Source organism: Daphnia magna, linkage group LG5 (genome assembly GCF_020631705.1).
Source record: "Daphnia magna isolate NIES linkage group LG5, ASM2063170v1.1, whole genome shotgun sequence".
Lineage (NCBI taxonomy): Eukaryota > Metazoa > Arthropoda > Branchiopoda > Diplostraca > Daphniidae > Daphnia > Daphnia magna.
The window spans coordinates 10512193-10538858 of record NC_059186.1 but is presented as its reverse complement, the minus strand read 5'-3'; the positions used below and the strand labels follow the sequence as shown (position 1 = coordinate 10538858).

At 40.8% G+C, this 26666-nt stretch overlaps 2 protein-coding genes across 16 annotated transcripts in view; one reads left to right on the top strand and one right to left on the bottom strand.

Annotated features, from left to right (window-relative positions):
• LOC116923204 overlaps positions 1–26666 on the top strand; it is a 213801-nt gene that overhangs the window by 148076 nt on the left and 39059 nt on the right. For 6 of the 12 annotated variants that reach the window (XR_006646702.1, XR_006646701.1, XR_006646698.1 and 3 more), the window contains exons 12-15: positions 7150–7599; positions 7872–7981; positions 8045–9194; positions 11835–11894. The gene's annotated coding sequence lies outside the window, so the exon portion shown is untranslated. Of the gene's footprint in view, positions 1–7146; positions 7706–7871; positions 7982–8044; positions 9195–11834; positions 11895–17312; positions 17595–17667; positions 17792–26666 lie in introns of those variants that run through there. The other 6 variants (XR_006646703.1, XR_004394430.2, XR_006646704.1 and 3 more) reach the window with 5 other exon arrangements.
• Positions 952–21593, bottom strand: LOC116923197 (putative uncharacterized protein DDB_G0271606). 4 transcript variants are annotated; one of them, XM_045173676.1, is made up of 4 exons: positions 12048–17322; positions 4629–6690; positions 2911–3175; positions 952–2830 (listed from the first exon to the last, which is right to left on the bottom strand). In XM_045173676.1, exons 2-3 carry the CDS (start codon positions 6256–6258, stop codon positions 2922–2924), a joined length of 1884 nt encoding a protein of 627 aa, XP_045029611.1. In that variant the 5' UTR covers positions 6259–6690; positions 12048–17322; the 3' UTR covers positions 952–2830; positions 2911–2921. The 4 variants fall into 4 exon arrangements, with proteins under 4 accessions (XP_045029611.1, XP_032785563.1, XP_045029609.1 ...); XM_032929672.2 differs by lacking the exon at positions 12048–17322 and adding an exon at positions 21309–21593 and having other exon boundaries at positions 952–3175; XM_045173674.1 differs by having other exon boundaries at positions 952–3175.

Sequence of the window (26666 nt, the reverse complement as noted above, 5' to 3'; positions counted from 1 at the left end):
TATGAGGTCGCTATCGCTGGCGCATTGGAAAGCCGTTAAACCTTGTGGTGGATCTAAAAACTAATGATCACAATCATTCTTCCTGCGCGGCTGTAGGCGAAATGCGCGGGCGATTTGAAACGGATCAACTAGACGAAGAAAAGGGGTCCAGCTATTTAACTGAATAGCTCTATGATATAATAGTAGATGAGCCCTGAAAATGTGAAGGACATCAAAGGGAGGGGGGGCTCCTGGAGAATAGAGGGCAGCAGTGGAATAATATGAAAAAGAAGAGCCGGAAAATGCGGAGAGAGAGAGAGCGAAGCGGAGGGGGCGCAAGAACTGAAATGCGCATCGAAAAGATGCCCAGGTTTTGGCCAGGCATATGCAGGGGCATGCCGACGGAAGAGGGGGGTGGAGAGGGGGGGGGCACAGGTCACCTCCCCTTCTCATCCGTCAACGTCGATTTATGTGGACGGCGACGGGCTGTCGGGCGAATGAGCGGCCCCCGTCCACCTCGGGCACCCTCCCCTTATTCCCTTTTTGTTTCCCCCCTCGGCTTCTACTTGTTTTTTTTTTCCTTTCCCCATCCCAATCACGCGGACGCAGTGACGTGGACAAAGCTGAGTCCGGACCCCTTACGGGGTTTTTCTTTTCCTCTTCTTCGTAGTTACTCGTCGATGAAATATAGCTCCGGGTCTATTGATTCCCAACGATCGACTTTTGATACAACACGTTTTAAGGCTTATACCTTGTATAGTGAAAACACAATAACCGGGTTGATTGCAATCAAGCAACGAAGTCATCCATTCAATTATAGAATTTATTATTTTTTTTTTTACTTTTGACTGCATTTTTATTTGCGTTTCGAAAGGTTTTTTTTTTTTTTTTTCGTTTAAAACGCATTTGTGTGTGTGTGTGTGTGTTATGCAAAGAAATTGTTTAAAGTATACTGGCGTTTGGGTTGAAGTATTTCAGGAGAAGATGATCATGTTTTTTGTATATCATATTCACAGTCAATCACACTCAAGCATACACTTACGACTTATTGCCACCATCTATACAAAAGTGAGGATCATCAAGGTGGGATTTGTTTTTGTTTTTTTTTGCGTTAAAGGGGGGGGGGAGAAATGATTGGTTGCTGTTGCGTGGGCAGGTAGCATTACACACAGGGACTGGAGGAGTTCACACGCTTTGATTGCAATTACAGACGATGTGTGAACGTGTTTGCCAGTGAATAGACGAGAAAACGGAGTACAGCACACGCAGTTTTACATAAATGTAGAAACAAAAACAAAAACAGTCTTACCATTTTCTGGGGTTTTTTTTTGTTGTTTCAACTGTACACAACTTTCACTCACAAGTGACACACGCAAGCATTTTTTGTTTGTTTTTCTTTTCTAAATTATTATAATTTTTTTTTTTGCTGTTTGGGCGACGTTCGGATGAGGTAGTCCGGATCATTTTTTGTTGTTGTGTCTTTAGAAAAACAAAAATTTGGCATCCTCATTTTCGTTTGGTTTTAGAGGAGCCTTTTAAAAAAGAATTTGCTAATTTTGAAGGGCGTGTCCATTGTGTTATAGTTCCTCCAGATGTCAAAGTTTTGCTTTTGTCTTGTTTTTAAATCAGTGTACGTATACAGAGGAGAGCAGATGACACACTGGACATAGAAAACAAATTTCTTTTTAATCGAACTCGTTTTTTTTTTGACATTATCTATTTTTACGTAATTTAGTTTTCAGCGTTTCCTCTTTTTCTTTACATACAAAAAAAAAATTCTTTGAAAAATGAAAAACACGGGATCTGGCAATTTCACAAACAAACGCAAACAAATATAGTATTATTATTATTATTATTATTATTATGCTATACGAAATTCAATGACACGTACACGAATAAAAACCGCATTTTCTCGTCTTCCATAATCTTTTTTTTTTCTTCTGTTTTTTCTAGTTTTTTTTTGGTGTGTGACGGGGAACAAAAGGGGGGGTGGGCGGTGGGAACAAGAATTATTATTATATGCAAACCGAAATTGAGAGACAGACATTTTTCTGATGAATAGATGTGAAAAAAAAAAAAAGAAAGAAGAAAATCGTATACTTTTTCAGGGCGGGTGGGTGAGAGCGCGCGTGTTCCCGCAGCGATAAGACGCCCACAGCGCGGCCAGGAACAGAGTTGAGTCCAGGGGACGTGCAAGAGACTGATGAGAGATGAAAAACGGTGACAACTTTTTTGTTTTTTGTTTTGTTTTTCTTTCTTCTCTTATTTTTGACGGACAAATTGTCTGGGATCAATCAAAACCGCGCGCTCGCACACCAGAGAATGCAGACACACACACGACACATTCACATGAGACGAAATTGAAAGAGAATATGTTTTTGAAACGGAATTTTCTCCTGAAGAATTCCAATCTATTGTCTTTATTTTTTTTGTTTTTCTTCTCTCCTATTCCATCGTTTCTTTATCTTGTTTTCGCTTTCAAACAAAAAATTACATTGAGATAAAAAAAGACAATCAAAGTATCGTGCATATATATATTCGTAGCCAAATACACTTAATAAAGGAGGCCTATGTAGGTTTGAAAAAAAAAAAAACATAACTCAAAGGCCACGAACAGAAGAAGAAGAAGAAAAAACTCTGAAAATAAAAAATAAAAAAAATCAGAAATTAAAAGAAGGAGAGACGTATCATTTAACTAGGACTGGATTGATGTATATCATTTCGATTTTACGTATTTCTGTTCTTCCGCGCAAAGTTGTTTTCCCCGTCGGCTCTTCGTTTCAACTTTTTTATGTCGAGGTCAAAAGTTTGAAAAGGCCAAAAAAAGAGAAATTTTTTTCTTGTTGTTGGCCTGACCGTACAGCCAGTGGAGGAAAATAAAAGTATTTTTTATTTTATTTTTTTTTTGTTTTGGTCAAGTCAAGTAACTACCATGTTGATTTCTACTGCGGCATAGACAAGACGTGCTCGACTAAAAGTCCTTCCAGACATCCGGCGTCCAGTTTGGCTTTGTTCTCCTTTTTCCATTTCATCCGTCGATTTTGGAACCAGATTTTGATTTGGCGTTCCGTCAGGCAAAGGGCGTGGGCGATCTCGATCCGCCTTCGTCTCGTCAAGTAGCGATTGAAGTGAAACTCTTTCTCCAGTTCCAGCGTCTGGAAACGCGTGTACGTTTGTCGTCCTCTCTTGCGTTCGGCTGTTTTCAAAAATCAAAGAGGGAAAAACAAAAGAAAATGAGCCAAATGTTTTGTGCCTTTGTGTCACGATGAAAATGGCGTGTTAGAAAACGACGTCGTCGGCTTTTTTTGTTTTGTTTTTTAAGCTTTTACGATCGTCGATCAAAATAATGCCCAGGCTTTATTGATTATACAAGAAAAAGCCGACGGGCGGCGTCAACGACGTTGTCGGTGCACGGCTTTTTTCTTCTTTTTTTTTACCCATGTCCGCCTACGACAACGCAGACGTTCATGAATATAAAGTTGCGGTGGTGGTGGTGTGTCGGCGGGAGAAAATCCCGATGCCCCCTTTTTTCCTTTTTTTTTCTCCGGCTAAAATATACGACCGACGCCCCGCGTCGCAAGCCTTTTCGAAAATGATGAAGGAGATTGACTCACGGCATTTCACCCCTGCCTGGAGCGTGAACATAAGCGCGCCTACTGTGTGTGTGTGTGTGTTCATATTTATATATTAAAGCGTGCCGTGCGTGTGTTTGATCACCCCTGAACGATCGGGATTGAATGATATCTCTATCATAACAATCACCATCGTTCAAATCCTCGGCTGATCCTATACATGGTACTTTGAATAAAGAGTTTTACAATATAGCGGTAGGCCTAGTCTCGCCCTCTTTCAACCCCAAACAACGTTTTCATTTAGTGTAATTCAACCGAAATGGGTTACTTTAATTTCTAATTTTTCATAGAATTTCATTTTCTGGAGCTCTAGCGGCGATTTTTTTTTAAATTTTATGTTTGAACGGTTATAGGCCTGGACTGTTTTGCCTACATTTCTACGTACTCTTTTGATTCGTGATGCAGTTACGCTATTTACTGTGGAGATGGCACACACAGAAAGTGAACACATAACATAGAAAAAGACTTTAAAAAAAGATTGAGAATGAAAGGAAAGAAGAAAAAAAAAAGACGAGGGTTAAAGCTGACTGGATTGTTGTTGGCCTTTTTTTTTTTTTTCTCCCTTCTCATTCTGTTTCTTTCTACTCTCTGCGCTATATGTGTGACAGCAGCAGCAGTCTAGCGGGAGTGATCGTAAATCAGCTCCGGACAGCCCCGAAGAGCCTTTTTTTTTTCCATCTTCTTCCCCCTCTCCTTTCTTTTCTTATAGTTTTTTTTTTCAACATTTCCCACACTTGATTTTTCTTCTCTTACTCTGTGTTCTCTCTCTTTTGCTCTATCCACACCCTGTATATCTTATATATCCGCCTCCCATTTTGTTTTTGTTTTACTGAACCATTCCTTCTTGTGATAGTTGAGCAAAAATTCTATTCAAAGAAATGGCGTAATCCTTTTAACTCGGACGCTAGTCTATAATGCATTTGGCCAACAAAAATAATAAAAAAAAACAAAACAAAACAAAACAAAACGCGAGAGGGGTCAGGGAAGGTTATATTTGATTAAAATTAACTTAATTACCGAATTGGCTGCGCATCCACGGATAGAGAGGACTGTCGTGAAGGGAACCGGGTGGCGATTCGCCATCCATGTCTAATGGAGGCATGTGATCGCTGCCATCTAGCGGACTGTGTTCTTGATGCAGGTCGATGGTCAGGTGGTGATGGTGATCCATCATGACGTCGCCGTGGCCGTGCAGGTCTCCGTGAATGTCTCCTCCGTGCTGGACCATGTCGTCCGGTTGGCCAGTCATTTCTTGAGCGGAGGAAACGACGGCGCCACCGGGTATCACTAAGCCTCCGCCAACGGGCACAAGGAGTTGTTGTGCGTGCCGTTGCGAGGATTGTTGTTGTGGCTGAGGTGTTTGCTGGTCCGACTCAACGGTTTGCTGTTGTTGCTGGATGGCGGAATGGAGGAGAAGCTGGCTAGGTTGCTGTTGGCTGTTGTCCGCTCCGCTGGCTAAAGCCGCCGGATGCAACGTTTTACCGTTGACCGAGCAAAGTTGTTGTTGTTGCTGTTGTTGTCTCTGCTGCTGCTGTAGTTGATCGAGATCGGCTATGACCGGACCGTCCGACACGGCAGATGAAGCCATCGGACCGTGTCCGCACACCTGCTGGCCGTTATAATTGTTGTTGGCGTTGTTGCTACTCATTTGGCCATTACTAGCACATCGGCTATTGTTGTTGTACATGACTGGTGGCGAATGATTGGGTTGCTGTTGTTGCTGATAGCCGGCCATATCAGCTACGGCCGGGTGCTGTTGATAGCCCTCAACTACCGACGAGTTGAGGTTGTTGTAACTCGTTACCGGGTGTTCGCTCTGCACGATGGAATGCTGCTGCTGCTGTTGTTGTTGTTGCTGCTGGATGAGGTACTGCTGATGGTTCAGTAAATGCTGTTGTTGTTGCTGCTGCTGGCCAGTCACTCCGGCAACTATCTGGCGATGATGTTGCGCTTGAAACGATGTCGGGTGTCCGTAAGGTATCGACGATAATTGCGGACTCGTTGATGTCGAAGACGACGACTCCCCTTGGCAAGGAACCACCAAAGGTTTGGTGATTTGGCCTACAACTACCCCACCGGTGTAGTTGCCCAACGGAGGCGACCCGTGTTGAGGTGCCATGGCGCTTATCATGGGCGAAGCCGGCCGATAAAGGTGTTGTTGTTGTTGCGTCGACACGATTCCGTTGGCTTCCGATTGACCGATGACAACGGCCTGTTGTTGCGGATGGGAACGGAGATGTTGTTGTTGCTGGCCAACGGAAGCGAAGTAGCCACCCGCTTCTTTGCCGTGTTGTTGCTGTTGATGGATCGTGTATCCGGATGCTGGTGGATAGCGTCCGGGGTAGGATCCTTGTTGATTGTAATTATTCTGATTGCAACTCATTTGTTGATGTTGGTGATGATGTTGCTGTTGCTGCTGCTGCTGTTGTTGATTATGATGTTGCGGTTGGATGTGGTAGATTCTCGACGGATCGTAAGGTCCCGATTCGAAGCTGCCCGTCATGCCAGCATGTGGATGATGGACTCCACCACCTCCACTGTTGTGTCCCGTAGCAACGCTGACGTGTACAGGTGCGGGAGCGTGATAGTGTTCGGCTTGAACGACATCGCCTCCTCCGCCGTACGATGACACGTAGTACGAACTCATTTTCTTCTTCTTCGGTGTCACACTAGCACTCACTGATTTAGAATCGGGCCGCCCCACCCCCAAATAATGATACAATTGCCACTCGTGAAGAAATTAGTTTTTTTGTTTTGTTTTTTATGTTGTCTATTTCTAATTTACGGGAAATAGGTGAAGAGAGGGGAAACATAAATTCTTTTTTTTATAAAATATCTGTCGGTTTCTTTTTGGTGTTTGTTCTAGGGCTCTATTTTTTTTTTCATCTATCTTTTTTGCACGCCATCAAACAATTTTTTGAAATCAGTTTTCAAAATAGAAGATTACTACAATTTTCAAATGTTTGAGATTGGGTGGGTGGGAGAACCGTCTTGAATGTTCGTTGTCTTGATTTGTTCTTTTTTTGCTCACCGCTAGCACACACACACACACGTTCACACACACACTCACACGGACTACCTGTTAAGGAGAAAAAAAGAACATAAACAACACGGTATTAGATTGGTCGGTCGTATAATCGTCAACACACGAGCATCTAAATGTAAAACACGCGGTCCCTGTGGCCACCGCACAGTCATATATTTTCACGTTCTAAACGACACGACCGGGATCTCCCTAATGAAACGCTCTTGTATGTCTAATATGCGCGGACTAGCCTGTTTTATTTTTTATTTTTTTGTTGAAAAGAAATAAAATCCACTCCACAGTAGCGTAACCAATGGTGGCGAGCCACTTCAAAAATATACACCAAGTTAAAAAAGAAAAACAAGAGCAGACGTTGAAACTTACCAGACGGAAACGATGTGTTTAAATCAGTAGGATTTACAGTACGAATTTTTTGTTTGTTTGTTTCCCTCTTTTTCTAAGTGATGAGTGTTAATATTTTTCGATATCTCTCTCTCTCATTAATTGAAGCAGGTGTTTTTCGCTACCGGGAGTATTTCTTTAAACAAAAAAAAAAGCTGAACTGTGGCAGGCGAATCGAGTTCGACGATGTGGCGTCTTCGCCACTCGCAAGCTATCTGCTTGTCTAATCTTGACGTCTCAATCTCCACCAGTCAAAAAAAATAAAATCCCAAAAAACCGAACTGTTTGGAAGAGAGAGAAAAAAAAAGACCCTATGGCAACAACAGAAAAGTCAGATGCCCTGCTTTAACCAATTTATTCAAGTCGGCTTTTTCTTCATTCCTCCACCGCTCCTCCCTCTCTTCTCTGTTGGTGAGTTAAAAAAAATAAAAATACAACGAAAGAGAAGTTTTTTTTTCCTTTTCTTGTATTTGAGATTGTTTCCGACGTTGCATCATTGGTGAAGAGGAGGCCACCCCACTGGTCAAAGCTATTCAACATGTCGGGATAGAGAGAAAAGAAGTGAGTGTCATTTGCAACGTGTCATCCTCGTATTTTTCTTTTTTTAGGCCGAAAAAAAAAAGCAGCAGTGAAATGTGCGATGGTGGTAGACACGAGATAGCAGTGGGTAAGAAAATGTAACAATAACAAAGAGGTGTCGGGAGATTGAATGTTTTCGAAAATGTTCTCATTGGTTCTTTTATACATCCGCTTCATTACCTTCATAAAATGTGTTGCCTCTCTATCTAAAGCCAACCGGGGCTTCTTCAATTTTTCTTTACTATTTATCACAGATTCCGTGAAAAAATGGATTTTTTAAAAATTACTCTCACCTCAGTGGGGGCAGAGAACATTATTCAAAGGACGCTTTCCCCCCCTCCCGCTCATCGTCTACAACATGATGGTATAATCTGAAGATGTTTATTTTTTTTCTTTTTCAAAAAAATTTAAATCCAATTCATTTCAGGAGACTTTGAAAAAGGGCAGCGCTAGAAATCGGAATAACCATGTCGCGACCGGCTCGTTGTGGTTTTATTTGAAGGTTGTTTTTCTGCTAAAGGATCTGCGCGAAAAATTGGGAACCATAAACCGCGAGCCGCGGCCTAAAAAGGCAAAAACATGGCGAAATGGCCATAAAAACGGTGCATTGTGCTTTTCTTGTTTGTTCCCTTTAGCATAACAACAATAGCAAAAAGTTGAGCCGAAAATAGCAACAACACACAACCGCACCGACTTGTTGACCAAAGAAACGCTTTAACACGTCTGTAGCCTACAAAAGAAAAAAGAAAAAAAAGATGAAGATGTAGAACAATTTTGATGACCCCTGACCTGGCGGGCAATTGAATATGAGCCCACCGTACCGGACATTTCTTTAAAAAAATTTGCTAGAAAGAGAAATGAAATCAAAAATTTTCGAGAAATGTTTCATCATACCACTAAAATCGGATATCTGACCGTATTCGATTGCAAGGCCATCCGGTCAACTGATTATCATTATCCTATAGAGAGTTGTGAGACTAATGAAGACAACTCATTTTTTGATTCTGGTATTTCTATTTCGCCTTGAAACCGCCTTTTTAATCGCGTTAGCCTTAACCCAGGTCACGGGCAAAAAAAAAGGGGAAATGTCAAAGTTGGATCTCATCTTCCAATCATTAGATAATGGCTACTGTTTATAGCAATAAATTATGTCGTGTTGTTTTGATAGAACTATTTATGGAACTGCAATTTTAAAATAGTGTTTATCAATAAAAAATATCATTTCGTAAAATAAAATGGTAATCGTTTTTTGATGAGCTGGCAGCACTGGTAATTAATTAATTTGGAAAATTTGCAACCTTGAATAATTGTGGAGGGAAAGAATGCCAGTCTAGTCAGAAAATGTGATGTGTGCAGTACAACTGTGTCTATTGTGTCGCGTTTCCGTGCCATCAATCATCGTTTGTCATTTCTGCGAACACTTAAAGATGATTAAACATTTGAGCTCTTTGTGCAAACGAGGTGGTAAAAAAAACAATTGATCCGTGGACACATGTGTGTGCAGAACTTTTCACAGAAAGTCTGGTCTCGGGTGTGCATATCATCGCGGTTTCTCACAGACCCTGGCAGCTAGTGAGGTAACACCATCATTTTGTCGTATTCTTTATCTCTTGCCATCTCGTGTTATTGAGATCTTACGGGTTTTTGGAATTGCTGAAAGCAGAGTGTCTCGCCATTTTGACTTGTTACTAGGGTCTGGTCACCCTGAAAATCAAACTTTTTATTTTCAATTTCCAATATTTTTTCTGGCCGCCATTTCTCGTAAAATAGTTGTTTCATTTGTGAAGTCTCTTACATCCTGATTTGTTTTTATTATTTAAATTTCAACTTTTTTTTTTGTTTGCCGCCATTTCTCGTGAAAAAGTTATTTCATTTGTGAAGTCTCTTACACCCTCTACCCCCCGTAAAATGAACCTGACGTGACGTCAGCATTTTGGCGGCCATTACATTTATCTCAACGACCAATAGCCATCGAGTTTCTCCCCCCTACCCTACGTAAAAAAAAGGTCTTTTGCAATGAGGCGTAAGAGGGACCCCTAGTTCACAGATGCGCTATACAGTCTCTATTTTGAAACCTAGGTGACACTACAAGCTTGGCTTAGTTAAAAAATAAAAGGCAAACAAAATAAAGATCGATTTTAACAATTGATTCTGTCATAGCAATCTTTGCAATTTGTTAGTCGACGCATGCCCTCGTTTTTCTTCATCCATCCTATGTGAATTATTGAAATTTATAAATTTTTTTCTCAAAGTAAAGAAGAAAAATAATCTGGGTCTCTGCTCTTTCGTTCGTTCGTTGTGCCGTCTTCGAACTCGTCGTCACTTAGCTGCCATTTATGAAGTAGATTTTTTTTTGTGATTAATCGAGTCGTTAGTGACTGACAGTAAGGGAGGTGGAAAGGGAGTGGAAGGGCGCCTTGTGGAGTGGAAATATCCAATAGAAAGCCATCCCAGCTAATGATATGCGGCACGGGGCAACCAATACGGGTGAAGGCCAGGGAAGCCGTCGCCCTTTTGTGTATGCCCGTCTGAAAGGACGGACGATGGAGCAGGGAGCTAGTGCAGTACAAGAGGGGGAAAACGAGGAAAGGGGGGGAGTATAGCCCTCAAGTAGCGGAGGGGTCTAATGCGAGGGGTTGGAAGGTAATCAATAAAAAATCTCAAGTTTCAACGAGTGTGTCTGTTACGTCATTTCTGTTTAAAATCCGCAAAAGTGCCCATATTATTTATGACTACAGGTCCATAATAATAATCACTTCATTGAGAGATAGCCAAGAGAGATTGTCGTCGATGAAAAGAAGGAACTACTACGCCACTTGAATCTTAATGACTATGTTAAGAAGCCCCCCACTTAAAAAAAAAAACAATTTATTAACACGGAATCAGTGCACGTTTTGACTGTTTCAGACAATTTATCACAAACAACTTGTCTAAACGAATGGCACCAAAACATGTAAAATAAAAAAAAAAAAGAAATAATTTGCAACTCCTCGAAATCCGCCGGCCTAAGCGTTCTTTCTTTTCCCTACTGATCTGCTTCGTAAACGATGCTCATTTCTTTTCCTCTAAAATGGGCTATCACGTCAGTGCGCAGAGCGACCTTATGGGCCCGCCGTTGAGCATATCTTGTTTCCCTTTTTTTTTCTTCTTTCTATTTTTGCCGACGACAAATATAAATATATCCAAAACGACTCCATTATCGGCTGATGGCTTCTTAAAAACAAGCGCACACACTCGTCAATGGGGGGTCGTCGGGGACCCTTTCAACGACTTCATTTGACTCGTAAAGAACCTCGAGCTGCTAATTTCTCGCCGCAGTTGTTGCTCTTAATACTTATTTGATTGGAAATCAAGAGAGAGAGAGTCTTAAATTACACCGAGCTATTATTGAACACCCATGTGGTATAGTCTCTGACCCTTCTGATAAAAGCAAAAAATTGTAACGATTTGATGTGACTGGCGTGGTCCCAAGGCCGGGCAGATTTTTCTTTTTAAAAAAAAAATACCCCTGGCGTCTGTGTGCGTTTATAGCTACATGCTTTCTTTATTTTTTGCTTTCCGTCTGGTTCGTTTCCGTCAGTTATCACCTCGTCAAGGGGACGGATCTGATGAGAGCGACTTGAAACTTTTTGTAAGCGAACGATTCAAATTTCTTGCCGTGTCATGGCTCAAACTCTTTTTTTTCTCTCATCCCGATCTGTTCTTTCTCTCTCCATCTCCGGAAAGGGAGAGTCTGATACTGGAGAATTGTATGCAACCAAAAAAAGAAAATGCAAACGTGTCGTTTTATTCTCGGCCATCGTTTTCAGTTTCAACGTAAATTGATGGTCTGTAATTGACGGATGGGTTCATAAAAAATCAAAAGGAAAAAAAAAAAAAAAAAGATTTTTACCCGAGACGTGAAACAAAAGCAAACGATTATGAGAAGTTAACGTGGACTCCCCTTTAAAGAAGAAAAAAACAAACAAATGAATCAACTTTTCCGTAGACTTCCCATTGTGTGGTTTCCGTCACGATGCCGCCCCTCATCGTTGCTAGGCGATTGTTATGCATTTTTTGTGTGTGTGTGTGTGTGTTGTACTTGTTACAACAACAATAAGTCGATGACCGAAGTCGTCCCCAAAGTTTTTTTTTTCTTCTTCTCTTGTGTGCGCACTTGTCTGTTATTTAGAGAAAATTCGACGATAATTGAAGAGTTCCTTTTCTTTCTTTTCCAGGTGGAGACACTAATTATACCGAGCCTCGTTGTGAAAAGATTTTCTCGGCGCTTAACCAACGTAAGTCATTGTTTTCTTTTCCCCTCTAATTCTAATGTTTTTAAGTGTCGTTTTTTTTTTCTCTTCTTCTTTCTACGTTTGCGAAATGGGTTTCCGATTTTTTATCTTTCGTATGAGAAAGTTAAACTAACGAGAAATTTAACTGGAACATACCGAGACGTTGATGATATTTGAGATGAGACAAACTCCCGTGTCATGTGTTGTTCAAGTCGCACTCTTCTTGTTGTAACCGTACAGTTTGAAAACAACCACCTTTTTGCCGCATTAATTCAGTTTTGGGTGGGTTGTCTTGTTAACACTAAAAAACTTGAGAATCACGAAATCAAAAAAATGTAGTCCGCAGAGACTTTTCACTTTGAGAGCGAACAGGCCGAAGCTCGGCTCGTGAATGAAGACGAACCGAAGGATTAGATACGAAAAGCGAGAGAGAGAGAGAGAGAGCTCCTCTGATCGCCAGCCTTGCACATGCGAGGCCGTTTCACGCTACTGGCGTCTCAACTGTGCAGGTTAGAGCTCATATTTTCCTTCCCCCGGCTGCTTTTTGGGTTGAGTTTTTGGAGTTAGTGCGGCTATTGGGGCGCGCGCTCTTTGCTCATTGCGTGTGCTAGTAGTTGCCTTTTTTTTATTTTATTCTCTTTCTCCCCTTAGCCCATTTGTTTTTTTCGCTGTGAGGAGAATAGAGAGCGCAAGCAAAAAAAAAGCTTTTGCCACAGCCCCCTTTTTGCCTTGCGCTATAGGGGGGTTCGCTTTGCGACTTCCCCCCGCCCTCCGCTGCGTGAATCGCCGCCGCCGATCCGGAGGCTTTTTTTTTTTTTTTTCTCTTGCTGTCTTTGCCATCCACCCGACACAGACACACTCTTTGCGCGCGCCAAGTGACCAACACACGTGACCACCGGTTCGACCAATCATATCGCCCGCCCAAGTGCATCCCGCCCTTTTTTACGGCTTCCTTCAAAAATGAACTGGGATAAATTTGAAAAATAAGATTTTTTTTTTTTTTTTTCAAGTCGAGAGAGACACGCATTTTTGTTGTTGATGCTGTGGTATAGGCTTGACTCAGTGTTTTGTTGAAATTTTTTAAACCCACAAAATCGGGGTTCGGGTGTCTTTTAGTTATTTAACATTAAAAATTAAAAAAACTGAGGAATGAGTCTAAAAGAAGATTTATTTCCAATTTTAATGACGAGTGAAATGGTTTAATCATTGGGAAATGGCGTCCCTGCTGCTTCAACTCAGTGGGGGTACCTCTGTGCGCAGCATTAATGTAAATGGGTTTCTATTGTCTTCGTCCAGGGGTTTCACAACCGGTGTAGTGTATATCCGGTGGTGTTGGAAGGGAGCGAACCCTCGCCACACAACACAAAATTCCGTGTGTATTATTTTTTTTTCTCGTTTTATTTTTTCGTTTTCAAAAATAGACTGAACCGGTTTGTTTTACGTAGCGGCTGTGTAATAACTGTAGTCTCTTTTTTTTCACTAGCCAACTAAATTGGCACCTTGAAAATAAAAACAAGAGAAAAATGAAAGAAATGATCCGATGACATACCCGATGGCTCGTCTCTGTGTAACGTCATAACCCGAATCCATAAATTGTCGACGAAAGAGCTTCTTTTTCAAATCTGTGTGATATATACCTCTCGGTGTGTTTGTTATTTGTGCAGTTGGACTAGAGTCGGGGAGGTCAGAATTTGCATTGGAAGCTGCTCTTGGTGCAACCTGCGGATTCTCCGCGTTTTGCCCGAATATTTGCGGGGGGTTCTTTTCGTCCTTTAGGCTGCAATACGCGCGCTCGTCTATAAAGATATCTATAACAAGCTGGCCATCGTTTTCGTATGATGATTTATCTTTGATTGTCAACCGTATGTCTTGCCCTGGGGCCGGTGAGCTATTGGTGCACCTTCAACGTAGCACAACGATAAATCCTTGCCGCCTTGGTGCACCGAGTGGCTGGGGCCGCGCGCGCGCGTACAGAGTTACAAAACTCGCACACACAGACACAGACACACACGCACATAAATTACGCCACAGATTCCATCCGTGCGACTTGTGTGTATACCAATATCCTATAAATATAGAGACATTTCTCCTTTGATTCTCTACGTGTTTCAATCAAAAATCATCAAGGAAAGAATGGAAGGGAAGAATTTCGGCTGATTTGATGTACGCTCGGCGGGAATTCGCGTAAATCATTTTGAACCAGTTGAATTATTGTGTTTTTTTTTTCTTTCTTTCTTAAAGGCGACTATGGAATTTTTTGCAGCATTCAAATTTTAAGATTTTTTAAAACTTGTCTTGAAAAACAAGAGGGCAAAATATCTAGGCTAGATTCTTTTATTGATGTTGAGGCTATTTTGCCGACGACGACGGCGAAAATCCCCTCCATCTTTTGAACCCATGAATCTCTGCGAGTAATAAAACGTCTGTTTTTTTTCTCTCTCTTTGGCCTTAGCTGGCATGGCCTATTGCTATATAGTCTGAAATCCCTGCAGAAAAAAAAAATTGTTGCACACCGGCAATGTTTTTTTTTTCTCTTCTTTTTTTGGAGGTTTCGACTGATTTTTATTGCGTTTTACTTCATCTGTTCCGGCCTTCCGCCGCCGCCACTATCGCCGCCATTTCTTGTATTGCTGGTGCAAAAAAAAAAATATAAGAGAGACTATGGGTCTGTTTTGTTTAAACCATGTCCGGTCAGTAACATTTATTATGCCAGTAAGGCACAAATGTAAAAACAACCTTTCCGTTTTTTTTCTTCTTTGCTCTTTCCGTTGACCTTTATAGATATACGGCAATTACACTCAAATAAATCGCAAGTGATGTAAAAGAAAAAAAAAAAAAACAGTCTGAAAAAAACGATTTCTCCGCCTTCCAAAATTGCTTTGCAGATGGTTCCCACTCCATACCAAAAAAAAAAATGCGGATTTTTTTTAACACTAGTGTTGTGACTTGTTTGACTTTGGACCATAACCAATGTTACCTGGTGACCATCCATCACTTGTCATTCTTCAATTAGAAATCTTTTTATTTTTATTTTGCCTTGAATGTTTTTTTATTTTTTTCAGGGTGGGTTTGGTTATGTTTGTGTAGATGTTTCAAAGTGTGGGAGAGAAAAATCGATCAATTTTGTTTTGGACCAATGGCGTTAGTCCGGTTGAGGTGCAACGTGTTGGTTGGGTCTTTCCCCTCGTCTGCTCGGACGTGTATTAATGATCTTTTCTTTAGCGTTTTTGTATGTGGAAAAAAAAAGAGGCTCGTATTGGCGTGGTCGCGTATTGGGTCCCCCGTTTTTTTTTTCTCTTACGATTTCAAAATATTGTGAGTTTTGGCCCTTCTTTCTTTTTCACTTCGACGATGCGCGGAACTTTTTTAACGGCCGGCCATTGTATCCCGTCACCTGTGCTCAGGCCATTATCGATATAGCCATAACAGTAGTAAAAGCAAGGGGATTCCCCATTTTTATGTGATGATTCGCCATAGTCTCGTGATTCCGGAGGTAATCTCTCTGTCGATAAAGTCTCTGTGGCTTTTATTTATTTATTTATTATATTGTTTGTTTTTTTTGTAAGAGGAAAATGTTCACATTTTTGTTGGTGCGGTACTTTCCATTTTTGTGTGTGTGTTGCTTTACGAATAGACGGCGAAACGGGCAGGAAATGAAGACGGGCTCTCGGGACAAATGGTGGTTTGGTTATCGAACTGGCAACGGCGCGCCTAGTTATTATGTATCTATATACACACTATATAGCCCGAAGAAGAACGAGGAAGAAGAAGAATGTCTTCTTTTGATGGTTTTTAAATGAAGGTCCCTTTTTTTTTTTGTTCTTGGCATTTATCCAAGACCCAGCGTCTCTGCGCTTGATATGGAAATGAAGAGAAATGAAGGCGAATCTCACAAGTTGTTAATAGTGTTATTTTTTCCATTAAAAAAAAATTCTACCGAGCAACGGGGTTTGGAGAATGAAACAACCAAAAGTTGCTGTTTTTCTGAAAGTCGGCGGCAGCTCAGCGGCGGCCCATGTCGACTATTTAGGAAGTTTTTTTTTCTTCTTTCTTTTACGTGTGTGTCGGAGGAAATCGAGTTCAAGATGGCGTGTCTATGATATAAGACTACGCCGGCTACAAACGAAACACGAGGGAGGGAAAAAGTGCTGGGGAGAGAAAGAGTAAGAGTACAACGTACTACATACATATACACAGCTCTTTTCTCTTTAACTCTTGTGGAGAGAGAGCTCCCCCCTCTCTCTCTCTTTCTCTCTCTTTTTTTCTTACTTCTTCTTCTTTTCGGGGTCGGATATATATTTCCTCTCTGACTATTCCCCCCTTTTTTCTTTCTCTGATGTCGTAAATTTCGTCGGGTGGTAGTGGTGGATGCCTTGATTCCCCAAAGAATAGAAAACCCCGCCGCTTCTGCTGCGAAACCGATCAATGGATCCGGCGGGTTGGAGGAATATCCCCCCCTCTTTATATTTGCCCTCCCACAGATCCACACACATACACACGATTCGTATCGGCCAACCATCTGCATTTCGTCAATATCGAAAAGGAAAAGCCTACGGGGCAACGTAACTAACGTATTACATTTAAATAAAAATGAATAAAACTGGGAGAACGCAGGATAATTTGTTTCTTGGTTGCCATACCAACGGAAAATGCATTCGCCAATCGACCAATCGCGTGATGTACGGCCGTGAGCGCGACAGAAACAAAACAAAAGTGGAATGGAAGTATCTGGAGCTTTTAAAGATCGAATGCCTTAAAAAGTCTCCGTTTGATGATGAATTGAATGTAGTAAAGACTTTAAAAGAAACGAATAGATGTATGGCAAGGAAAAAAGAAAATGAGAGAATGGAAAGACGAGAACTTTTTTTTTCTTCTTCTTTCCTGAGAAAGGCGACACCGCCCAACGGCCTATCCTTCCAGACGGATTGGTTCTTCCTTTATTCTTTGTTTTATAAGCTCACTAAACTATCCATATGAGATCATTGACTGCCAAATTTTCCAGCCGGAAGAAAGTGAAATGAGAGACACTATGATATAAATTTGTTTGCCTTTTTGCAAGAGGATCTAAAACGTTTTTGACCCAAGGTCTCTCTCTCTCTCTCTTCGTCGTCTGGCCTGATATACATTTAGACTTAGATTCCGGTCTGTCTTTTTTTTCTTTCTGAGTTTTGTCTTCAAGGTTTTGGCGTGTCCACCACCACCACAATAAAGCAGTTAAGATGGTTATCTAGCTCTCTTGTGTTTCTAGCGTCCAGAAAAAAAAAGGCATATACAGCATCGTATGCTATATTTACAATCTTACCTTTTTGTGTGTGTGTGTGTGTGTGCTGTCAGCTGGCGTTGAGACACAAGAAAAGAATCCGACACTGCGTATCGTTTCAAACTGTGTTTTTTTTAATGTATTTTATTTTATTTTTTCAGAAACTTAAGGGGGAAGAAAACGACGGCGAAGAAAATTCGAAACGGCTGAAACTTGTACACGGGGGCTGTATGGCTTGCGTTAGCCTTTAGTTCTTTTCTTTTTCTTCTTTTCCTGGCACTCTTGCGCAGAGCCAAGAGTCAACGTAAGCGGGGGCTTAGAACGAGAGATGGATGGCCTCGGAAGATTCATGGCTTATATTGGCAGCTTTTTGGGAAGAAGAGACTGGGTTTGGTGGCACAACTCGTACGAGTAGGTGATGGTACTACTACCCGTATGGCGTGGTAAACATAGCAGGAAGTCCATAATGGCATGAAACAATTCGAATTTTCAGGGTTTTTTTTTTTTTTTTCTCAGGTGGTCTGCCGCCGTTGCACGCCCACAAATCACTGTATTGTTGTAGACGTTATGTTGTATACTTGAAATTGCACCGAGTCACCCACATCGTTAAGAATGAACAATACCCGTACGCGGGCCAAATGTTTCTCCCTTTTTTTTTTGTTGTTATTGTATAAAATGTACATATTTAAATATCGACTGCCCAAAAATGTCAAAACCAATTTCTTTTCGAAATTTTGGAAAATAGTTTTAGGCCTGGGCATCTTGTGAGGTGAGAGATATCCCGCAAAGCCGACGGCGGCTTTCTCTCCTCCATTTTTTATTCTAATTTTTTATTTCTGCCCATTACGAATGCAAATGGCATCACGTAATGACATTGACTTGAAATCGTCTTCAAAGTTAAAACCAAATTTTTGTTCGTATCCTGTCCTTGTAGTAATAAAAATTCGGATCTGGTTTCGAAATGCGTTACGCACGTGCGTTACAAGTCCCTTCTGTTTTTCCGCTTCTTTTTCGGATTGGCCCATATAAAACTGTAGGGAGTCTTAAGAAAAATCGCTCGAAAAACAAAAAAAAAAACAACAGGCGTCGTCGGCTAGTAGTGGGTGTAAAAAGTGTGCGAGTGAAGGGCACTGCTATTAAAGTCGCTATAAACCTTTTTTACGACGTGACCCCTCGCGAGCGGAGAAAGCGGGAAGGCCTAAAGAATATTTTTGTAGCTCGCGCGCTCCGATTCCAATTTACGAATTGCTTTCCCCGCCAAAAAACAAACAAACAAAACAAACTAGGCCTATTTGCTATTTTCCTTTTGTGGAAAACGCATTTTAATTTGTAGTGAAAAACAAAAAAACAAAAATCAGGAAAGAATAATGAATGAGATGCAAACGAAAAGGAGAAAAAATGGCTGCAAATAAAGTCATTTGTAAAGCCTTGTGCCGTCAACTCATAGACACACATTACAAGATGGAAGGGCGGTATCCCTTTTTTTTTTTTTATGCGACGTGATTTGTGAAAATAGAGTGTTATGTTGTTGTGATGGTTATGTCGACAGTTTGTTTTGTGTGTGTATGTTTTTGTCTGTTTTACGAGAATGTGAGGGAAAGAAGAAGAACGTGGGGGCCCTTTTGGTCTGATTGAGTGGAAACCCAGCCGTGCTAATAGGCCCATACAGTAGCAGGAGCTCGTCAGGCTATAAGCTGAGCTGCCAGCCGAGTCGTTAGATGGCAATCTGATGGCCCATAAATGTCACCTTGTATGGTCCGCCGCTGAGCTAATAAAAACTGCTGCTTTACCGTGTGTGTGTGTGTGTGTGTGGAACGCTTAGACGTACACGCGCTTTACCGCTCGTTTTCTACGTCAGCTTTATCGTCGTTGTATTTACCGCGAGTGTGTCTGTATAGGTGTTTACGGCTATCGTTAACGATGGTTGTTTCGAGGATATTTCGGAACTAGATAGGCCGCATTCCTTTTGTTTTAGTTTTTCTTTTAATTTGAGCTTACGCTATTCGAACGTTCTTGTGTGTTGCTCTTTTCCTTTTAGCTCGATGGCAAGAGGGGAGAAAATTACTGTAAGCAGGTCTTTTTCTTTCTTTCTTTCTCTTTTTTCTTTTTTAAGTAACAAGCTCTGGTTCTTCCACCAACCCCATTGGAATTCAAGGGCGTGTCCTTTTTCGTTTTCTTTTTTCGTATAAGAGCTTCGACTCATTTACCCGTTCTGGCCGTGGGGCTTGTTGAAAGGCTAAATTGGATGAGCTCGGACATCTAGCGGTAAAATGGAGAATGTGTTGCCTGATGAGGGAACTCTTATTCATTTGGTATTGGCTTACACATGATTGCAATTTGCAATTTTAATTGCGGATTCGCTAAGTGCAATTGTTAGCCACAACGAAAATGAAATAATTAAGTAGAATCAAAATCATTTTCACATTTTTCAAGTTAAAGATAAAGAAATCTGTTATTGTTATTGTAATTGTAAATTGAGTCAATTTTTTATCTCATGTTCAGCAATCATTTTTCCCTTAAAAACATTGTTGAAATTTTGTCCGCAAATTTCGAATCCGTGGCACTTTTTTAAAATACAAAAATAAAGAAAAAGAAACACACGAAGGACAGCATTCGCGTAGTGGTCACATAAGCAACTGCATTTGGTTAAAGCCACTGGTACTTTTCGAAATGACCGCTAGAGGTCTCTAGCGACTGAGCTTTTTGGAAAGAAACCTTTTCGATTTTCCCTTTTTTTCTTTCTTGTTTGCAAATACGAAGAGCGCAGCGAAAAAAAATAAAGCTAAACACAAAAATATTGATAGTTATGTTTTTTTACTTGCTCTTTTGACTGTGTTTACTTTTGACATTGTTTCCCTTTGTTTCACAAACGCTAACCGCAAATCACTGCAATATTCCAATCGTTAGTAAAATGCAGTAGCCGATACTGCACCCTCCCCACCTTCAACCCGCGCGCGCGCGCAACAGCGGACTCCCTTGGAGAGCGATATCTATAAAAGTCACCATTTGTGGCCTGGAAATGTCTTATTGATGGCCGTCGAGGATTTCACAGACAAACACACAGACACCACTATGAAAAAGCCGGTTGGGCTTCCCCCGTCTTTAATTGGGTCGTTAATGTCATCGAGATGGGCCATTTTTTTTAAAAGAAAAAAAAAATCCTTTTTCCTTTTATTTTTTCCCTAACGGCGGTCACAAGACAGTCGTAACATTTATAAGGCGACTTATATTATGTGTTAGGAGGGCAATAAAATAACACACCATTTGGATGGTGTGTGTGTGTGTGTCTATTGAGTGTTGGCCACCTGAAGGAATGTCTTTTGACGTGCGTTGCAAACGAAAATTGTAGAGTTATGCAACACGAAGGAAAAAGATGTAGATAACGAACTGTTGTTGTTGTTGCGTACGTGGGGAATCGTAAATTAGATGTGGCCGCAAGCTCAGCAAAGATAGCCTACAAATTATTGGTCATCATTTCCTCTCTCTCTCTGGTTCGAACCGCCCGTTTTCTCCTTCTGCGATTACTATTATGCCAAAAAAAATGCTTCCAACTGGTCACGGCCGGTTTCTAATTACGCAACGTGACCGCATAGTTATTACTGCATTGAATGCGTCGAGGACTTTGTGCGCAATCGTCTACCATTTAAATATGAAATGAACTTTCCAATAAGTGTGGCTTTCAATGGGTGCGCTTCTCGTTTTCTTATTTCCCCCCGTTTTCCAAAGTAGGTCGCGCAATTTTCCAAGTAATAAATCCCCACGTGACACGAACGGATGTGTGAATTTAATATTGTAAATCGATGCGGTAGTGAATTGCGATTTTTTTTTTTTGGTTCGTATTTGTATTCCCGCTACATGATATATATGAAGTGAACTGAATCGAAAGGAAAGAAAAAATAATTTTTTTTTTGTTTTGAAATACGTATACATTGAATTTTGTATGTGCGTCTCGTCTGTCACAATATCAAAGGGCGCCCGCGGCTGACTCTTAAAAAAAAAAAGGGCGGAAAAATTCGCATGATGTTTTAACGTGTGCAACATAAAGTGGTGTGTGTGCGCGCGCAGACACAAATAAAAACAACAATAATACTACATTTTTATACGCGATAGTGAATGGAGCGAGATAGAAAAATGAGACAATTGCGAACGAGGCTTACCTTTAAAAGGTTTGACGATGCACTGCGACGAATGATGTTTGAATCAAAAGATACTAAAACAAAACAAAAAGAAGCTTTGGTTGTGTGGCAAACTTGAGTGAGGTATGCAGGGATGGGGATAGTGGGACAGGAAGAAAAAATTTGAAGAGAAAAAAAAAACATAATTTGTTCTTTGTAAAAAGGGAAAGAAAATATTGAAGGAAAGTCAAAGAAGAAGATCGTAGGAGTAAGGGGGGGGGGAGGAGGGAGATGATTTGATTTAGCTGTTTGCATTTTCTTGTCATTTGTTTGTTCTCAATCTCCTCCGTTGGGCGTGGTAGATGCGTTGGACGAATTGGAGCTGATTCCACCTTTGGTATGCGAGGCTTTGTCTTGCTCGTTGAGCTCCTTGATGGCCTGGATCTCTTTCTTGAGCTTCATGCGTCGGTTTTGGAACCAAATTTTGATCTGGCGCTCTGTCAGGCATAGGGCGTGGGCCATTTCGATCCGCCGCCTCCTCGTCAGGTAGTGATTTGTGTGGAACTCTTTCTCCAGTTCCAGCGTCTGGTAGCGCGTGTACGTCTGGCGGCCGCGACGCCGCAGTCCGTTGGCACCTTGAAAATGGGCCAAACACAAGCACGATCAAATACATGGATTTCACGTATCGCGTACATGATGCAACACTTAAATATTTGAACTCTTTAAAACAAGGACGCAAGGCAAGAACGATCTCGACCCTGGCGCAGTTTCCCAACAACTAGAGGAAAGGACACGTAACAAGAACAAGATGAACTTAAAAAAAAAAGATCTGTAATGCTACCGTGGCATAAGGGATAGGGGGGGGGGGAGATGGAACACATCCGATTGTCAGGTAGCGCGATACTTGCTGTTATATATATCTCTGGTTAACATGAGAAAGATAGTAACTTGTCTTGTTTCAATGTCTTTTTTTTTTATTATTATTTGTCTCCTCTTGATTTTATTCTTTTACGAGAGCTCGTAAAATGAAATAAAATAAAAAAACAGTTTGAAAGAGAGTGACGCAAAAAGGCCGCCGGAGGGATGTCATAAAAGAGAGCGAGAAGAAGTCAGGTCAAACTCTTTGGCCTCTTTGATCGCTGCGCGCTGGTAGATATACACATTTTGTTACATACAGATAGGGCTCTCTTTTACCCTGTTTTTTTTTGTTCCCCCCTTTCCGTATATAATACCCTTTGAACTGTGGATAGTGGAGGATCGTTTTATTACCTCACATAAAGGTCTCTCCTTTCACACTGTCTTTGTCTCTTTATTTTTCTTCCCTTTTTAGCCGTCAATTGTTACGTTTTCAACCTCTTTTTTTTTTTTTTCTCTTGTGAGTTTTGAAATTGAAGGGGGGAAAAGATAACACTAGGAGGGAAGAAACTCTTGACTGACACTTCCGCCTAGACGCGGCGGGAAATGTGGCTGACTCTTGGAAAACAGATGTTTTGGCCGATCGAATAATTGGAATTATTTCAAATTGGGTTAACACTTTTACTTTGATGTCTAGAATAATTTTTAAAAAAATAGTCAAATGATAGGTGTGCGTAGGTCTTTGACAGGTCGTTTGATTCATGACTCTGTGTGTGTAAATAATATAGAGAGGGGGGGATATTTATTTCTTCTTTTAAAGGCCAATGCACCAATGGGCTGGTTGCAATAGACTTCTCCGCCCTCGTACTAAAAAGGGAGGGGGTCATACAAGTTTAGAAAAAAAAAAAGCCTCACATTTTTGGGGTTCCAGCATTTTTTTTTTTTTTTTTTTCTTATTCGTTTTTAGGAGGGAGGTTGAAAAGAAGAGTCGCCTATTCTTGTTGCTTTTCAGCTGTCGCCGATGTGGACTTTTTTTTTCCCCCCCAACCCTCCCAATACACCACCCCTCGTTTTCCTTTCATCTGCTCTTTTTGCCTGTTAAGTCTGGCGACCAATCACATAGCGTCGCTCTTTGTATTTATGTCAAGTTTGCCATTTTATTTTTTATTTTTGCTTTTTGCCATTTGCTCTGTAGGATTGGCAAATTTCCCAGTCCAATCAGAGCGACTCTCTTGTTTGTGTGTGTGGTTCGTCCGGTCCGCTCCGTTTTTGTTTTTTTTAACGTTAAGGTCCAGTGTCGAAGTCAATTAAAAGTTGGCCCTCAGAAAGTCGTAAAACTGCCAAAAACCTTTATTTTTTTTTTTAAATTTCTCTTTTCGGTTTGCCGTCATGAACAACAGCGAAAAACCGGGCCAACACACACACACGTACAAAAACGCAAAGACAGAAGACCTAAATTGAATGTGTGTTTCTCTTTTTCTCTTCAGACCGAAATTAAAAGAAAAGAGGCTCTACTGCACGGCTGATTGTGTTTATCCGTTTCCTCTGTTTCATCGACGCAATTACTTTACGCCACCGATGTGTCGATTACTTTTGTTCGGGGGTTTTATCCTCCGTTTATTTTTTTTTTTCGATTTCCGTCTTCTTGTTTTTCGTTTTCATCCATCGCTGCAACACCTTTAGGGAAACCTGGGGGATGGTTTCAGAAACAATGGGGGCAGTACCTATCGAAAGATTTATGGCTGGACATTCTCGCAGCCTTTCCATCAAGGAGAAAATAGGAGAAGAGTCTAAGAAAAATACAAGTGCGAACCCAATCAGCGAAAAAAAGAAAAGAAAAACAAAACAATCCTGTCTGTTAAAGGATTCCCAATTGGATTTTCGGCTTTTAAAAATCATTAAGATCTACTTGCAATTTACGGTAACGCGCACTTCAAAACAAAAAGGAATATAAGAACGAGGTGTAAAGTTGCAACGTTTTGTTTGTTTGAAATAACGGGGCCGGGCTATTCACGGCGAGAGAACGATGTGTTGATCTATTAATACGCCCACACACACACACACAAAAAGAAGGCGAGTCGGAAGAAGAGAACGGCCGTCAAACCGCCCGAAATTCACAGATATATTTACAGTTGGATGACAAAACAATGGCGTTCCCCCTTTTAGTACTGCAAGAATCGTATAGGGAACTTTGCTTGCTGCTTGAAAACGTCTTGAGCATGCCAACACATTCAACCCTGCTGGTTTTGTGTAATAAAGTAGACGCTGCGAGAGGGGAAAGAGGAAAAGGCAAAGAGCAGTAGCTTTAGAACGGAGAGTCAGACTCGCTCTGTCTGCAACTCTTCTCATCCATCGTCACTAGAGAGAGAGAGAAAGGAACTGGAAAAAAAAAATGTTTTGGTCCTATTTTTCTTGCGGAAGCCGAAGACGACAGACTCGCTGCCTGTGATGCATATTTCACAGTGTGTATATACTATACATTTGAAAAAAGGAAAAGAAAACAAGTTCAATACGCTGAATTCGACTCCTTCCTATACGGCAACAAGCGTCTCCTATTGGTTTATTTTCAAAGTTTTTCTTTTTTTTTTTTTTTTCTTCTTTCTGTTACTCCCTTTCGTTTCGGTCGGCGGGAGACATGAAACAGATTGCGCAAATCATCTTGTGTCCCCCAACCCTATTTCCTTTCGGTTTGTTTTTTGTTTTTTTCTTTCTACGACGTCTAAATATTAGGAAATCTCTGCCGCCATTGACTTGGAAATAGAACAAAAACAAAACTATCTTGAGATTTTTAAGTTAACAGAAATATTCAAATTCCAATCCACTGAGAAGGGATGGGGGGGAAAAAAAAAAAGGAAAGGTAATAGACGTTCTATTTGATTCTTTTGCTCATTGTCACGAAGTGTGGAGGAATCGGACATCGTATGATTCAGTATGTAGCGGATATAGAGCTCTTGTAGAGTATCCCATTCATTGTGTGTTCCGGCTGGGTTTTTTTTTTAAAAGGCCAACTGTTGTATTCAAAACTACGAAGCGAATGAGGAACATAATAGAACTCGCGCACACGGAAGGTGAAGAAAAAAAAAGCGGAGCTATTATCTAGAATCGAGGTAGCCGTGTGTAAATCACACGCCAAATCCCATAAATTCAACCCAATCATGTGTTCACCATTATCTCCTCCCCCTTTTTTTTTTTTTTCATTCTCTCTTTTTCTCAGCTGAGAAAATGTAAATGGATCACAGCCAAGGCGGGAAAATTTTTCAAAATTTATTATTACCTTATTTTTTTTTTCAATTTTCATTCGTTTGGATGCAATATGTTGCTTGATATCAAGTCTTTTTTGGCCGAGAAAAAAAAAACAGCTATAGATCCTCTCAAATACACAGGACACACATTGATGCATAAAACAGCTAGTTCCATTGCATAGTCACACACACACACACACACACACACACAGTGAAAAGAGACTCAAGCTGAGAGAGTTTTTCAGCTGTCGAAAAGTTACCGGGCCTTGAAAAAGGATCGTAAATCCTTTGAGTTTGAGATATTTCAGTGGGAAGAAAAAAAGGGGGGAAGGAGGCCTGAACAAGTTTTTTCTTTTTTTTTTTTTTGAGAAGGAACTAGCGAGCACTGTATGTGCCGCCAGTGAAGTAATACACGCAAGAAGTCTCTCTCTTTTTTCGGCTTCTAAGTTTAAGATTTCCTTTTCTTGTTGTAGAATATTTCTTTTCCCCTCGATATTGCCCCAGCATCTTGTGTAAAACTCTGGTTCTTTTTTATTTTTTCTCCCCTGTCTTAACTCGTCGACCTCCCCCGCACATTCGACGCCAAAATGAGCCGCTCTTGACGCCCTCGGACGACCAATAGCGCTCCAAGTTAAATTTGTAACAGTCACCGACCGACCCGCAACCAATAGCGCAGCTGCCTTACACCCCCCCACACATGAGTGTTTTTTGTTTCTTTTTCAAAGTGAAAATGGCGTCGTTATAAGAAAGAGAACGTATTTTCTTTCTTTATTGTCTTTTATCATTTGCCAAGTGGTAAATATAAACCGGGCGCCGACGTGCGCGCATCTGTTGAATGATTTCAATGCAATTTACACCGACACGACACAGAGTGGCCCCCAAAGACCAGAGGCTTTCTACTGTATACTTATAAATAAATTATTTTTTATTTTCATTCTTAAATTGATTCGAGCGTCTCGTAAATTTCTTTAGCGGTTTCGTGTATAAAACCGCACGTCATTTGTATTTTTCTTAATTTTGTTTTTGTTTTATTTTACTGGTCGCCTTTGCGGTTTTTGCGGCAGCGCAGTTTTTCTTTCTTTTTTCTGGATGGAAAAGCCAAAAACAAGAAAATAAAATAAAATTCAGATTAAATGTTTACAAGATAAAAAAGAAGAATTTCCATTACGGGACGGGGGGATAAAAAAAAGAGGAAAATTCCACAGTAAGGAATTTGCTTAAAAGTGAAATGAAAACAACTAAAAAAAATCTTGATATAAATAAACGGTTTCGACCGTTCTGCGGGGGTTACTTGGTTATAAGA